We start from the raw sequence: 16,702 nt of genomic DNA, 5'->3' as shown, positions 1-16,702 counted from the left end.
CCTGTCTGGTGTAAGGCTATAATGAGTGACGCGACATATGGTATTGTCCGTCTTATAACTTTATCTTGTGTCTTTTCCGCAGAACGCCAAAAGGGCCAGTGCTGCTGCGGCTCCTCTTGCTGCCTGGGTGAAGGCGAACGTGCAGTACTCTCATGTGCTGGAGAAAATCGAGCCCCTAGAGAAAGAACAGGCAGCGCTGCAGGCGTACGTAGTACATTGCTTATTGCTTTTCCTGGGCACTTGGGTCTTACATATTCAGTCTTTTGGTGTGACATCTCAAAGTGGTTATCCCACAAATAATGTAAAAAAAATAAAATCATACATAATCTAGTATATGACAACCTGTTTATAACAAAGCTAGAACCAGCCCCGCACCTCACATGGGTCCAGAGATCTCCACATTCACTGCTCCAATTGTTCTGCTAGATAGATTTCAAGCTGTCAGCTTAGGCGGAGTGCCCTATGTGCTCTAGCTGAAGGATGGAACTGAGCATGTGCCTCCATCTCAGTGAGCAGGACAGAGAAATAAGAAAAAGAGCAAACAGCAGGTGGCGCTGTACAGAGAGATTTCAGTGAATAACTCAGTGGCTATACAACATTTTTAATTACATGCAATTACAAAAGTATTCAGATCCAGATGCTGGTTGGACAAACTGTTGGACAACCCCTTTAAGCCACATCCCCTTGTCAAGCTGGAAATCAAAACAGGCAGCTAAGTGGGACTGCTGGTATCCAGGGAAACAAGGGAGGGGGTGCCACCTTTAACTCACCTATGACCCCTTTACCCAACCTTGACCCATAACAAAAGACACCGACAACTGTATCACTTTATTGCTGGGTGGTGATCGGCCACAGCTGCTTTATTAAAGCGGCAAACTTTAATAAACCATAATATCGGAGCGGTATGCCAAACGCTGGACTCCCAGCGGGCAAGTTAAACCGTAATCATCAGAGCGGTCTGCCAACCAGTTACGCCATCTGCTCCCACCATATCTCCGCTGTACTCAAATGCCGCCAGCTGTGACTTCATAAACTCGACCAGAATTCGCAGGTCTCAAAAGCCATAATCATCGGAGCGACATCCAAACCGCTGAATTAAGAATAGAAAAAGAAAACAGCATAACCGAGTATCCATAACTGATCATAACTGCGCACCTCGACCTGCCTCCCAAGAATAACCGCAACGGGACGGAGGGAGGGAGGAGGGCCAATCTGCTTCCACTTGCAAGAGGAAGTGACCAGAACAGAGAGGAGGTATATGTGACCTTCAGGATTTCCTGTCTAAGGAGGATCCCCAGTGAATTAACCCTTAATGGCCCTAATCTGCCACCTACTTAACCATTTCCGTGACGGGGCCAGACTCCCTAAACGCTCCTAAGGGGAAAAGGGGGGAGGGGGAGGACCATGAGTCCCTGAGCACCCTCCCTATACAGTTGGTCACTTGCCCAGGTGGATTATACTTTTGGGCGCATGCACTACAGAAATAGGCCTAGAACTTGGTGTGACAGAAAAGTGCGAAATTTTACATCTTTTACAACAAAGAGTCTAGTAGAAATGACAGAATTTGCCCCATTAGCTGCATTTGTTTGCATGAGCTACAGAATATCTACACTTGTCAGGTTTGACAATGGTGGAAATCCAGGGCTGGCGTTTGGATTTCTCTCAGGTTGTACCAGCGGGTCTGTGCAAGGCTTAGGTCCGAAAAAAAGGATGAAAAGGCTGTAGATATTAAAATATACAGCACGCTCATTATTCCACTCTGATTTTTCGCTGCTGCATGTGAATGGGGCACGAAGCATCCGCTGTACTTACATTAGTAGCAGAATGTCAGCGGATACTTCAGGCATTATACAGGTACCCTTATCTCACCCGCCACTAAAGGCAGTGATCTATACACGGGGTTTACATGGGTACAACTGATTCTTGTTATCTGGCCCAGTGTTTTGTCTCTCCCTCGTCTCCCTCTTAGTGCACATTTAGCACAAAAATATGAATATGTCTTGTTCCTGCAGGTTTTCTCTTCTTGCTTTGCATATTCTCAAGCCGAATCCTCAATATTTCATGTGCAGTAGTCTAATTATTCCTCTTGTTTGAGGAGTCTGTGTTTCCTAGACAGTCTCTTGTATAGCAGGTACTGAAATGGTGATCACCCAGACAGGAGGTCAGGGAGCATTAAAAGGGGTCTTCCAAGACTTTTATACTGATGATGTATCCTCTGGATAGGTCATCAGTATCTCATCTCTGGGGGTCTGACACCCGGGACCCCACTGATCAGCTGTTTGAGGAGGCAGCGGTGCTCGTAGTAGCGCCGCGGCCTTCTCACAGCTCACCAAGCACAGCGCTGTACATTGTAAAGGTGTACCTGTAAAAGTTTTGGAAAACACCTTTTTAAGGGCTATGACCGTGGTCTCGGGGGTATCCGTCCTCCTTGTGGAGAGCAGTGGAGCTGTGTAGGAAGTCCTACGATCGAGTGAAGATTGTGTCTCCTTGGGACATAAATTTCACTTGACACTAATGAAGTACAGTATATGTCCCCTGCCAATATTTTTTGTGATAATGTATATTTCGTTAAGAAATGTAGTAAAATAAATTAAAATAAGTCAGGCAAAGTTTTATAAGTCAGGCAAAGCTTCCTGTGAAAGCTTTCTCTGTAATGCCCTTTAATGGTTACTACTCGATAGTCCACTAGGTGGCACTACAGAGGCATCTTTACTCTCTTCGAAGAGCGCTGATCTGCAGGGAACTTACAATTGATGGCATTTTGTATAGGGCTGTGACGGCTAACCTCCGGCACTCCAGCTGTGGTAAAACTACAACTCCCAATATGTACACTTGCTTGGCTGTTCTCAGAACTTCATGCTGGGAGTCGTAGTGTCACTACAGCTAGATTGCTGGAGGTTCGCCGTCACTGGTATAGACTATGCCATCACTTTTTGATAATCTGCTAGACCCCCTGTCCACTCTCAGAATAAAGGGGCCACAGAACCAGCAAACATCTGTGGCTTCTTCAGAGTTCTCCCCTGCAGTGATATCCGGCCATTGCTGTGGATGGAACCGGTGTAGGTGGGGGTCCCAAAGGTCAGACCCCACTGATTGTAACATGATCCTAGCGATATCCTATCATTTTATAAGGTGTGAATACCCCTTTAAACAGGGGGCCTGTATTCAGGGAATTGTACAGCGGTTTAGTCATTTGTACGGCCATAGACTATTAGAAATCAGCTTACACTTCCTTCAAGCACTTTAGCAGATTTAAGCTGAATATTTACTATGTTTGTTCCACTCAGACACAAGTTGTCTCAGAGGAGATTTACTGAAGGAGCCCAAGACGGCGAGCATTGATCGCTGATTACTTTGTGCTCTCTGCTACTTGCGGCTCATTACTGTCGGCCATTGTTCAGGATGACACTTCTACCTGAATCAACTCTGATTTGAAATCTTTAAAATATTCTAGTAATTTTCGAAGAATAGAAGAAAGAAAACACAAACTGGAAGAACAGCTTAATTCCGTCGGCCAGAGGGTGACGGAGCTGAAAGACAAGTAAGTGGTAAAAGAATCACTTAGTTTGCAGTTCATCCTGCACCATACATCTCAGTGCCATCCACTGTTGGCTGTCAGTGAATGAAAACATTCATAGGTTTAATTACAACTGACACAGAGGATTAAATTGTGTCTGGTCACAACAATCCTCTCTGAGCTTAAAGGAAATGTGTCACCAAAAATGTTTTACCTGCCAGTTAATACCACATGGCGACACATCACCTTTTTTTTTAAATTTGTTTTTATTTCCTGATTACAGATTTATTTATTCTAATAGCTGAACATGATTATGGGGGCGGCCATCTTGCCTGAGCTCTTCTTAACAGCTATTTGGAAAGCATTAAGAAAATTGCTTTACGGCAGCACCATGGGCCATAGACACAAGGGTCAGGAGGGGGCCTCATTGGCTTCTTTGGGAGAGTCTTCTAGGCTGCTCTGTGACCTGTGCAGAGGACATTGTACAGGGAAAGAATAGATAAGATGTGACAATCACCTATTGTGAATGATGGATCCTTTATCTATACACAGAGGTGATATCATTACAGGCAGGATTAGAATGAGAGATAAGCAGGTAACTGCAGTAACGTGATCTGTACAGACCAAGAAGTGACGCCTGTTATTAGGCTTAGTGACCAGTAGGAAAACTTATGGTTTTTGTTTAAATATAGATAATGACATAGAAAATTTAAAATAATGTTTTTAAAAATTCTATAAAAATGTTAAACACTATTAAAAAATGAGGTTATTTTCTGATGATACATTCCTTTTAAAGAGCATCTGTCAGCATGAACAACCATATTAAACCATATTACCTGGTAGAGTTGATCATGCTAATTAAGAAATATACTTATCTTTTATAGGTGGAATGGTTCCTGAGATATCTGCTTTTTTAAAGGGTTTCTGTCACCCGAAAAATGGGTATTAAGCTGGCGGAGATTAGCAATGTCAGCTGTACATAACTATATTAGTGCCATCTCACTGCCTGCCGCCGTTATTGAGAAAAACAAACTTTTCTAATATGCTAATTAGCCTCTAGGTGCAAGGGGGGTGTTGCCCCTGCTCCTAGAGGCTCCGTTCTCCCACCTCTGGCCACGCCCCCTGCTACACTAGATTGACAGGGGCAGGCAGCGTTGGTCTCCTACCTCCGGCCCTGTCTGCAGTGTAAATCTCGTGCCGTTCAGTATTTGGCGCAGGTGTAGTGAATGAAGGGCGCTCGGCAGCTGCCAGCTTCCTCACTGCGCCTGCGGCGAATACTGAACAGCGCAAGATTTACGCTACAGACAGGACCAGAGGTAGGAGACCAACGCTGCCTGCCCCTATCAATCTAGTGTAGCAGGGCATGGCCAGAGGTGGGAGAACGGAGCCTCTAGGAGCAGGGGCAACACCCCCCTTGCACCTAGAGGCTAATTAGCATATGATAAAAGTTCGTTTTTCTCAATAACGGGGGCAGGCAGTGAGATGGCACTAATATAGTTATGTACAGCTGACATTAGCACATTGCTAATGTCCGTCAGCTTAATACCCATTTTTCAGGTGACAGAAACCCTTTAATTAATATGCAAATGAGCTGGTTTGAGCAATAGGGGCTGGCTGGAGCCCTTGCAGCACTGCTTTTGTGATGCCCTTTTGCTGTGGGCTCTCCTGCATCCCCCTTGATTGACCGGGCTAGACATCTCGCCTAGCCCTGTATTTATGCATATGCACGGGGCTCAGTGACTCAGCGCTTGCACAGTCGATCTGTTTCTGCTCCACAAGTAGCGTAGATCCAGGCTGCGCATACTCCGATAATGCGAGACTATACCTGGAAGCAGAGGCTCCAAAAAATCTGAGGGAGCAGCATCAGATCCACTGTTCAAGCGGTGAGTCACTGAGCCAGCGCGCAGGCACATGAATACAGGGCTAGGTGAGATGTCTAGCCCTGTCCATCAAGGGGGAGGGGTGTCGGACTCCTGTTGGACCTTGGTGCTCAAACCAGCACATTTACATGTTATTAAAAATAAAGCAGATATATCCAGAACCGTTGTACCTGCAGAGATAAAAAAAAAAGCTATTGTTTTAATCAGCATGATCAACCCTATCAGGAAATTTGCCTGGTTTAATAGGGTTGATTATGCTGATAGATACTCTTTAACAATCTGGATTCCAAACTGATATATTTTACCTAAACCGGACATGGAAATGTAATGAAAGAAAGTAGTTGCATCCTCCACGTTACCATAGGATAAGGTCACTACCAGTAGCCTATAAAATTACTAGTATGGTTGCATAGAATTTGAAGAATTCTGTATATTGTAGGTTCCAGGCAAGAACGACTGAAGCTGCTAAACTTGAAGCAGAGTTATCAAAGGCTCAAGAGATAATTCAGTCTGCAGAATTACTGATAAACCAGTTGGATGGAGAACACAAAAGGTGGAATGCACAGGTGAGAACATAAGTCAAGGCGGGAGACCACACAGATAGAAGAAAAGTACGGGGAGCCCTTGCATGCAGTACTAGGTGATATGGTGTACATTTTCATACTTTCACAACATTAGATCCTGAGATATCGGAGAAATTTCCGTAGGGTGCACAGCACCCAGTGAGTTTTGACAGCAGAAGGAGGCTCATCAGCATTGATCAGTAAAGGCCCTAGTACACGGGCCAAGAGAGCGGACAACGATCCAGAACTAAAGTTCCTATGAATGTTTGCTCCTGATCATTGCCCGCTCGTATGCTGCATTTACATGCAGTGGTGATCAGGGATGGATGGAGATCAGTAATCGATCCTGCGATCGTTGTCTCATACGATGTGCTGCCAACTAATTATTACTTTGTGTGCCACATAGCAGATGTGATCACTCGACTAATGAGCGGGTGATCGACGGCACCTAAACATAGGACAGTTTTCGGTAACTAGGATTCTTAGGAAAGCTCATCCCTGATAATTATCCCAATCCTTTACCCATCTGTCACCAGCGAACCCCCCCTGTCCTACTGTTTGCATAGACACATTGTTCCCGAGTTATGATACTTTTTTTTAATGCGCAAATTAGGCCTTTGGTGCAATGAGGGTGTTACCATTGCTCTTGTTGCACCCAAGCTCCGCTCCTTTCTATAGCCAGCCCCTCCCTTGCTGCTTTGATTGGAAAGGGCCTGGCAGTGGCAAAGCATCGAGGGAGGGGCTGGCCACAGAAATGAGCGGAGGTTGGGTGCAACAAGAGCAATGGTGACACCCTCAGTGCATCAAAAGCCTTATTTGCATATTAAGAAAAGTTATCATAACTTGGAATGGAGCCTTGGATTAATGAAAGAAAAGCAGCGTTTTAATCAATGATGTTCCTTCAATGGCTGGGATCAGTCAGAATAATAACAATGGGCAGGTTTTTTTAAGCATTTGTACCACTTTTTTGGGTATAAAAGTTAACTTTTGCACTTCTCAACACTTCACATCGAGAAGAGGTTTGCCTGAAATCCACTACGGCCCGTAACGAGCATGGTTTCCAGTTTCTGGTGACAGACATCCAGGCATTGCACCAAATGTATTAAAGTGTCTCTTAATACATTTGGAGCATCGTACTAGCATCGGCTAGTTTCACACCTGCAACACGTAGATCCGGCCGTCCGGTCCATCAGACCATGCCAGGAATCGTCCGGACACAAGCCGCAGCATGCATTGGTTTGTGTCCGGCCGATTCTCCCCATTTTTGCAGGATTGCAGCCAGATCTGCGCCAGACCCCATTGTGTATCTCGCAGTGCCGGATCCGGAGAATTCCAGCAGGCTGTTCCCTGTCGGAACAGCCTCCTAGATTTCACGCCGCAGATGCGAAACTAGCCTAAGACCTGCTTGTGAAACGCCAATCTCTGTAAATCTGCCCCACAGTTTGTATAACGCATCGTCAACATTAATTATCTTATACATTATTTCCTACTTTTCTTGTAGGTGGAAGAAATAACAGAAGAATTGAATACATTGCCGAAGAGAGCCCAACTGGCGGCAGCCTTCATCACTTACATATCCGCTGCCCCTGAGGATCAGAGGAAGGACAGCATCGATCAGTGGAGGACATCAGTAGGACTGGAAAGTAAGACTTGTCACTCAGTTCACCGTGACTCTTGTCTGGCTTTGAAATATCTCTCTTCAATTATTGGTAGGAATTCTGGAAGTTTCCTCCAGAGCACAGAGTAGCTACAGAGAGCATCGCTTGCTCTGGAGAATCTGGCATATAGATGTCTTATATAGAAAGCCCTTTGATTTGGAGAAGTAGTTTTCCATGTGATATCAGTAGAAGGTCCCTCCTCATCTAGTCACCAGGGATATCTTGAATAGCAAGAGCCCTTGTCAACGTCCATCCGGTCTTTACTACCTGGGATGGCCCTCTCTGCGCCAAGGAAATGATCGCTCTGCCAGTCGCTGGTTATGGTGGGTCACTGATTGACTAAGCCGTCATGTCCTGTGTCCAGAGGAACCAGGAAGAAGATCTCAGATCCGGGAATCATCGGAACATGAATGCTGGGTTATGGGGGAAGTCAGTATTACTTTTTGTTTTTGTTTTTTGTATGGCATCTGCTTTTTATCTTACTAACCAGACAAGACAATCCTTTTAATGGGGGATATGGAAGTCATGGAGAAAGGGGTTCGGGGTCCCCTTCTATCAGCTAGATTGGAGAGCCACTCCCTTAATGGTGCATTCCAGTGGAATTTATTTAGCAGTAGGAAAATTCACAGCTTTTTTTTGCCGGGACTATTGCTTGGCAAAACCTTCACGAGTTTGACAATGATTTGTATTATTTCATTGACTTAATTTCTGCTGTATACACTATGGATCTTCCACCCCAGCATCTCCATCCTGTGGGGAAAGACCCTAGGGCTTGTTCACATGGAGGATTCTTTGCGTGGATTTTCATGCTTTAGTCCGCCTCCCATTGTTTTCAATGGGAATAACTGCTCCAGCATTTTTTGCGGACCGGAAAATGGGACTAAATCTTTAGGGATTTTTCACACGAGCGGATGCCGTGCGGGTTATCTGTTGCGTAAAAGAGAGCCAAGCCCTGTTCCGGACAGCAGAGACACGGAGCAGTAACATGACTGATAATGCTCTGTGCCTCTCCGTGATCTTTTTACTACAAAATCAGAGTGAGATAAAGTTGTCACTGTTATTTTGTAGTAAAAAGATCCCGGAGAGGCACAGAGCGTTATCAGTCATGTTACTGCTCCGTGTCTCTGCTGTCCGGAACAGGGCTTGGCTCTCTTTTTCACGCAGTGGATTCCACACACAGGAACCTCTTGTGTGAAAGAACCCTTAGGGTCCATTCACACATCCGTAGTTTTGGGTCCGCATCAGTTTCGCAATTTTGTGGAACGGGTGAAGACCTATTCATTTCAATAGAGCCGCAAAAGATGCAGACAGCACACAGTGTGCTGTCCATATCCGTAGTTCCATTCCACGGCCCCACAAAAGAGAGAGAGCATGTCCTATTCTTGTCCGCAGCCAAAAATGGGCTTTTCTATCACAGGGCCGGCCATGTGCAGTCCGCAAATTGCGGAACGCATATGGCCGGTATTTGTTTTTTGCGGATCTGCAAATTGCAGACTGCAAAACACTTGTGGACGTGTGAATGGACCCTTAGGTGATGTGGGGTTTCGCTCTGGTAGACAGGATTAGCGGACGCAGTATAGAAGCAACAACAAGTTCTTTGGATCAAACAGTTCAGTGTTTTATTCGCACTTTAGACAAGTGACAAAACAAGCAAAAAGTCACCTTGTGGTGTTGGTGGTAATTCACACCATGCGGCAATTCTGCCTCAAAGAGTCCTTGCTGACAGCAGCACCAACCTGTTTTCACGCCAAACAGGTAGCAAGCCTTCATCCAGACACAAGGCTCCCAGATCCCAACACAGAGACACGTATTCTGAGCCCAGCTGCCTATTTAAGGACAGCCAGGTGCTGCCAAAACCCGGATCGGCACTTAAAATCCAGTCCGGTATTTGACCTCACCTGGCTGTAAGTCAGCCCAGCAGCACATGCTGGGGGGAAAATACCTGTTTTCCCAGACCAAACCTCTCACTGTGTCAGAGTGGATTTGCTGCATGTAAAATGCAAAGCCGCAGCAGAAATCTGAGTATCAGTTAAGTTGTGTTAGATTTGTGGTCCAGTCCTACGTGTCCAGGGCTGATCTTTACCCACTAGAAGTACGTAAATAGTGAAGACTTACCTAGGAAGTTATGCAGATATTATATTGGAAAATTGTCTACAAAGAATGACCTGTCTTTGCTGAAACTGAAAACCCTTGCGGTGGCGTGCAGGGAGATGCGGTGGCGTGCAGGGAGATGGGGTGGCGTGCAGGGACATGCGGTGGCGTGCAGGGACATGCGGTGGCGTGCTTGCATTGCTTAGGGAACTTTCACACTTGCGTTGTGAGGATTCGGCAGGCAGTTCCATCGCCGGAAATGCCTGCAGGATCCGGAAATCCGTATGCAAACGGATATCATTTGTGGATGGATCCGGATGCGGATCTGTCTGACAAGTGCATTGAAATTCCGGATCTGTCATCCGGAAAAAACTGATCCGGTATTTATGCACAGGTTTTCCGGTACCAGATCCGGCATTAATACATTTCAGTGGGAATTAATTCCGGCAAGTGTTCCGGCTGTGGTATTTTCTCCGGCCAAATACCGTAAAGGGGCTGAACTGAAGACCTCCTGATGCATACTGAACGGATTGCTCTCCATTCAGAATGCATGATTATAAAACTGAAACGTATTTTTTCCCCGGTATTGACCCCCTGTGACGGAACTCAATGCCGGAAGAGAATAACGCTAGTGTGAGAGTACCCTTACAGAGGGCAATGTGTTATCTCCTGAGCTGATTAGCAGTGTACATGTATGTAGACACGCTCTGTTCTTGGCTGCCGCTAGCAGTTGTCTACAGTAATGGGGTGATTAGGATTAGTTGACCGTACACCGTAAATTGCCGGACACTTGATTTATCGTCTTTGCCTCTCGCTCATTAGTTGATGAAGAAATGTAACGCACATTAATTTTCCTATTTTCCACAGCATTTGATTTAAGGAGGTTTTTGTCTACGGAAAGCGTGCAACTCATTTGGAAAAGTGAAGGTCTGCCCTCTGATGAGCTGTCAGTAGAGAACGCTCTGGTCATTTTACAGGTAATAAGTGCTATACCTTTGTTAATATATGCAAACATTTCCTGGAGTAATGATAGTGATCTACTCGACTGATATTCTTGGATGGTTAAGACCGATTTCTTTCACAAATGTGGATCTCATTTATCAAAGCCGTTTAACATAGCCACCCATCACTGTACAGCAATTATTTTTCCAGAGCAGTTTAACGAGGACATGTCTGCTCTCTTGACGTGCCTGTTTTACCAAATACTTACATTCCCCCCAAAAAATCAGCATTGGGTCATTTCTCTGGTTCTATTCCTAGGAAATGTATGAATAAATTGACAACTTGGTGTTACCACTGTCTAGAGCAGTGATGGTGAACCTTTTACTGACCGAGTGCCCAAACTGCAACCAAATACCCACTTATTTATCGCTAAGTGCCAACACGGCAAATTAACCTGAATAATAATATAGTATATCTTCTATGTACTTAATCATGTAGCTATAATAGCCTGCCTACATTCAGTGCGCTGCCTGTGCCGTTCATAGTGCGCCCTGCGCTGATGAATGGCAGGTATTGGTACGCCATAGACTTTTTCCAGGGAGCGGGTGCCCACAGAGAGGGCTCTGAGTGCCGCCTCTGGCACCCGTGCCATAGGTTCGCCACCACTGGTCTAGAGGGTATGTCCTAATATCAGCAGTGAGTACAATATCAGAGCGTGTACTGACACAACCCTTTGACAGAGGCAACGTTTCAATGTATTTGTTTCCAGGAGGAACAGCAGAGGAACCGCACAATTCAGATTTCAAAGCTTCTCCTCTAGAATGATTTTATGGGGAATGGAAGTTTTTACTAAATAGACATTATAGGAGCACGACTAGGTCTGCTTTAAAGAGCCAGGAAAATGAAAAAAATTGTTAGAGGTGGTGGCCAGCTCAATGGGAGCATTGTGGTATCCTTCCCATCTATGAATATGTTGTGGAAGATTATGTACAGTATATGGATCAGCTGGTTTTTATCTTTGTGCCCTGTGTTCCCTCCACATGTACTTTGACTAATGCAAGGGGAGATCTCAGCAGTTTTAGTTAAAGAAACTCAAATATTGAAGGCCTGCCCTTAGAATAGCCCATCTATATCCCATCAGTAGGGGTCCGACTCCCAGCACCTTCACCAATCAGTAGCTCGGTCTCATCCATGTGAATGGGATTAGGCTGCAATACCAGGCACAGCCACTGTAACATGTATAGCCCTGTGCCTGGTACTCGGTGAAGTCAGTCCCCCACCAGTCTAATACTGATGGCCTATCCTAACATCAACATCTAAGGGTCCATTCGCAAGTCCGCAAAATGGGTCTGCATCCGTTCCGCAATTTTGCGGAACAGGTGCGGACACATTCATTTTCAATGGGGCTGGAATGTGCTGTCCGCATCCGCACTTGCGGATCCGCATTTCCGTTCAGCAAAAAAATAGAACATGTCCTATTCTTGTCCGTAATTGCGGACAAGAAAAGGCATTTTCTATGAGAGTGCCAGCGATGTGCGGTCCGCAAAATGCAGAACGCACATTGCCGGTGTCCGTGTTTTGCGGATCCGCAAAACAAATACGGACATGTGAATGGACCCTTAGTCTTGGAAAAATCTTTGAAATAAAATATATTGTATTGCTACTTGCTACAAGTACTTATGACATGCGTGCGCCTCCCCAGTGACCCAACTGGCGTGCTGATTCTCGTATTTTATGCTCTAGAACAGGCATGCTCAACCAGTGGCCCTCCAGCTGTTGCAAAACTACAACTCCCATCATTCCCAGACAGCCTACAGCTATCAGCTTACAGAAGGGCATGGTGGGAGTTGTAGTTTTTCAACAGCTGGAGGGCCGCAGGTTGAGCATCCCTGCTCTATAAGACTCACCTGATGAGATGCACCTAGGTTTTAGAGGAGGAAAATCAGACCTCAGAACAAACCCCCAATCAGAACTTAGATCAGACCCCCATTACAGATAAAATAAATTAACTTACCTTTCCTGCTCCGCCGCTACTCTGCAGGTCCGACGGTCTTTTCTGCAGTCACCGCTCCCCGGTCTTCTGTGGGTCTGCTCTGCACCGTGACCTGACTGCACACAACGTGCGCTCACTACGTCCTGATGCTGTAGGCAGTGTAGCGCCCGGAGGAATACCAGGGAGCGGTGAGTACAGCCAGTGTAGTGCTACACTCACCGCTCCCCGGACCTCCTGCATACTAGGGAGTGCCTCCATAATGGAAGCGCTCACTACTATTTGCTTTATAAGACACGTGTTGGGAGAAAAAAAAAGTGTCTTATAAAGTGAAAAATACGGTATTTCATGTCTCGATCACAGGGATCCTCCAATAAATATCTAGTGTTGGTCATCATTGTGCTCTGTTATAAGAATTTACATCTTCTCTTGGATAAAGCCATAACTCATTTGTCTTTGCATACATTTATTATGTTTGATGTTTTGACCGCTTTTCTGTATTTTTTTCATGTGTACATTTTTCTTTCGCCATTGTCCTCGCTGCGTTAGATCTGTTCTTTGAAACCATCGGTAAGAATGAAATCCCTCTGGGGCTCCCCACTCCTCTCTTTCTTCCTCTGTCATCCTCTCCATTCAGCCTGCTGGTAGAGTCAGGACTACTACCTGTAAATGAATGATTTGCACCAGTCCTTCCGTAGCCCGCTCTGGCCACGTGCCCTTCTTTAGGTATTTTGTTATCTGGCTAGTGGTGGGGAAGACAGTCATCCTGTGAAGCCACTTGTTATAATGCGATTTCTAGCTCCTGCCGCCGGAGGGTGACTGTTCAATAAGTAATCATTGACTGGAACATTGGATTGATTGAATCACTTCCAGCAGTTTATGGCGCCTGTGTGTATTCTGCATATGGTACTCTAAGAAGCTCAACGGTGTCCTTATATACCGCTACATGAAACCTATATGTGTAATGACATGTCGGTGTATGGCAGACTGGTGCAAATCATACATGTAGACTGGGGTCTGTGGTGACTGGCTTATACTATTACATAGATTTCAGTAACTCCCACTATTGAGTATTAGATTATGAGATGCAGACACTGAAATTCTCCATTAACACTGGTATAAACATCAGGTTATACAGAGATGAGTGGTGCTACGTAGGCGCCGCTCATCATTATTTTGCCTTTTTCTGTGTAAACCACTTTTTGAATGACATTGTTCTTCATAAAAAGAGAAGTTCTTTAGGAGCTACAGTCTATATTGTGCAGTTGTTCATCCCAGCAGTTTCTGGACTACTCAGCTGCTGCAGAACATCATAATACACACCTCAGCTGCTGCAGAACATCATAATACACACCTCAACTGCTGCAGAGCATCATAATACACACCTCAACTGCTGCAGAGCATCATAATACACACCTCAGCTGCTGCAGAACATCATAATACACACCTCAGCTACTGCAGAACCTCATAATACACGCCTGAGCTGCTGCCGAACCTCATAATACACGCCTGAGCTGCTGCCGAACCTCATAATACACGCCTGAGCTGCTGCAGAACCTCATAATACACACCCCAGCTGCTGCAGAACCTCATAATACACACCTCAGCTGCTGCAGAACCTCATAATACACACCCCAGCTGCTGCAGAACCTCATAATACACACCCCAGCTGCTGCAGAACCTCATAATACACACCCCAGCTGCTGCAGAACCTCATAATACATGCCTGAGCTGCTGCAGAACCTCATAATGCACGTCTCAGCTGCTGCAGAACCTCATAATACACACCTCAGCTGCTGCAGAACCTCATAATACACTCCTCAGCTGCTGCAGAGCATTATAACACCCATGAGATGGTGCAGAACATCCTAAAACATATCTCAGATGCTCCTGGACATCATGATACACATCCTAGATACTGCTGGAAATCATAATATGCAAGTTTATTTGTTCTTTCTGTTTCTGTGCATATTTTCAGTCCATATATTCATTTCTATAATAAACATGAAGCATATCTCCTCAGAGTCAGGTCTGTCCATTTTTGATTGATCCGTCTTCTCAAGCCACTGAATGGTTGAAAACACATTTGAAGGAGTCTCGGCTGGAAGTCATTAATCAGCAGGTAATCCAGATTATTTGGAAAAGGTCCTGAGAATTTATCTTGTCACAGGATTGATTGCCTGATCATCACTGGAGGTGTATCTGCAGTTACATGCAGCAGTCATCCCTTCTGTATGGAGATATGCAGTATTGCATTCGCTCGCCCCCACACACATTCATTGGGGGAGATTGATCAAAACTGTTGCAAGGGAAAACTAGCTCAGTTGCCCATAGCAGCCAATCAGATTCCACCTTTTTAGTTTTTTGCAGATGCTTGTCCCCGATAATTGACCAATGATCAGCTCGTGTAAAAGGACCTTAACCGTGCAAATAGCAAGTCTATACTTTAAAACAGAACACATACCTCTGTGATGGTTAGGCCTCATGCACACGGCCGTTGTTTTGGTCCGCATCCGATCCGGACCCATTCACTTAAATGGGGCCCGCAAAAGATGCGGACAGCACTCCATGTGCTGTCCGCATCCGTTGCTCCGTTCCGTGGTCCACAAAAAAAATATAACCTGTCCTATTCTTGTCCGTTTTGCAGACAAGAATAGGCAGTTATATCAATGGCTGTCCGTGCCGTTCCGCAAATTGCGGAAAGCACACGAACGCCATTCGTGTTTTGCGGATCCTCAATTTGCGGACCGCAAAACACACAGCGGTCGCGTGCATGAGGCCTTATGCTGTAGTTGCAGTGTGTATGAGGCTCTAGTCTCTTCCCACTCCATGGAGTAAATGTATGGGGTTTACAGTTGAGCATTAATACCACATATTTACAGCGTTGTGTTTAAGCTTCCAAATTCCTGTGTACCCAAGTTGTCCGCCCTCTTTTTACGAGTGCTGACAATGCAAATTTCATGGCATAGAAAGAAAAAAAAAAAGAACTTATTCACACAGTCAGTTCTGTGTTTAGAGCCGCTCCTGGTTTTGGCCTCACAATCACTGATGGAAATCACTGACCAAACAAAAATGTAAAAAACAAATAAAATAACAAAAAAACGGCAGAGGCAAAAAATGAAAACAATAAGTGTGACAGTGTCAGCGGTCAGAATATGACAGCAAAATTCAAGATTATTATTTTTTCCCGCATCAAAACACAAGGAAAAGTATACATATGTGGTATCGCCGTATTCGTACTGACCTGGAGGAGAATAAGGATTACAAGTCAGTTTTACCACATAATGAATGCCGTAAAAAAAAAAAAAATATGTAAAACTGTGGCAAAATTGTGTGTCCCCCCCCCCCCCCCCCCCAATTTCCCAATTTCACCGCCTTTGGAATTTTTTTCCACTTCCCACTACATTCTATGCAATATTAAATGGTGGTGTTGGAAAGTACAACTTGTCCCGCAAAAAAAAGAAGCACTCCTATGACTATGTGAATGGGAAAAATAAAAAAGTTATGGCTCTGGGAAGGTGGAGAGTGAAAAATGAAAATGCTAATTCGAAAAAACCTCCGGGGTAGAAAGGGTTAAAAAGTAAACACACAAAACAGTTTTTATTATCTAAAACGTAAACATGGTAGGTATCTCGCTAAGCTTTGCAACCCGCCCAATGAAGTTCACATGTCATTTAGAGTCTCCGATAAGTAATACAAAAAAGTACCGTACGTGGGAGACCAAAAAATACAAGATCTGACACCGCAATAGTAACAAAGAAATGAAGGTAAAAGTGCTGGGTTTTGGATTGTGATGAGGCAAAAAGGAAAAAAAAAACATGCTTCTTTCTGAAGGCTAAAATTGGCCACATCCCCTGCAAATAACTAATGTTAGCAATTGAAATACTCTACTGTGACAACCAGTGTCAGGCAGCTGCTGCCAAGGCCAATAAGATAATGGGTTGCATCAAACTGGGCATAGATGCCCCTGATGAGAACATAGTCCTACCACTTTACAAATCACTGGTGGAATCTGATTGGTTGCTATGGTCAACTAAGCCAGTTCTACCTTATTCCAGTTT

The 16,702-nt window shown here is 45.0% G+C and overlaps 1 protein-coding gene across 3 annotated transcripts in view; it reads left to right on the top strand.

Annotated features, from left to right (window-relative positions):
- DYNC2H1 (dynein cytoplasmic 2 heavy chain 1) overlaps positions 1-16,702 on the top strand; it is a 433,565-nt gene that overhangs the window by 176,550 nt on the left and 240,313 nt on the right. Inside the window, exons 59-65 of one of the 3 annotated variants that reach the window (XM_040426277.1) lie at positions 83-204; positions 3,455-3,541; positions 5,837-5,963; positions 7,462-7,603; positions 10,577-10,686; positions 13,191-13,211; positions 14,665-14,763. In XM_040426277.1, the coding sequence (XP_040282211.1) occupies positions 83-204; positions 3,455-3,541; positions 5,837-5,963; positions 7,462-7,603; positions 10,577-10,686; positions 13,191-13,211; positions 14,665-14,763 (708 nt within the window). The remainder of the gene's footprint in view (positions 1-82; positions 205-3,454; positions 3,542-5,836; positions 5,964-7,461; positions 7,604-10,576; positions 10,687-13,190; positions 13,212-14,664; positions 14,764-16,702) is intronic. The other 2 variants (XM_040426279.1, XM_040426278.1) reach the window with 2 other exon arrangements.

The sequence above is a fragment of the Bufo bufo genome, chromosome 3 (assembly GCF_905171765.1).
Source record: "Bufo bufo chromosome 3, aBufBuf1.1, whole genome shotgun sequence".
NCBI classification, from domain to species: Eukaryota; Metazoa; Chordata; class Amphibia; order Anura; family Bufonidae; genus Bufo; species Bufo bufo.
The sequence above is the reverse complement of the archived record's forward strand: the minus strand, read 5'-3'. Positions and strand labels throughout refer to the sequence as shown.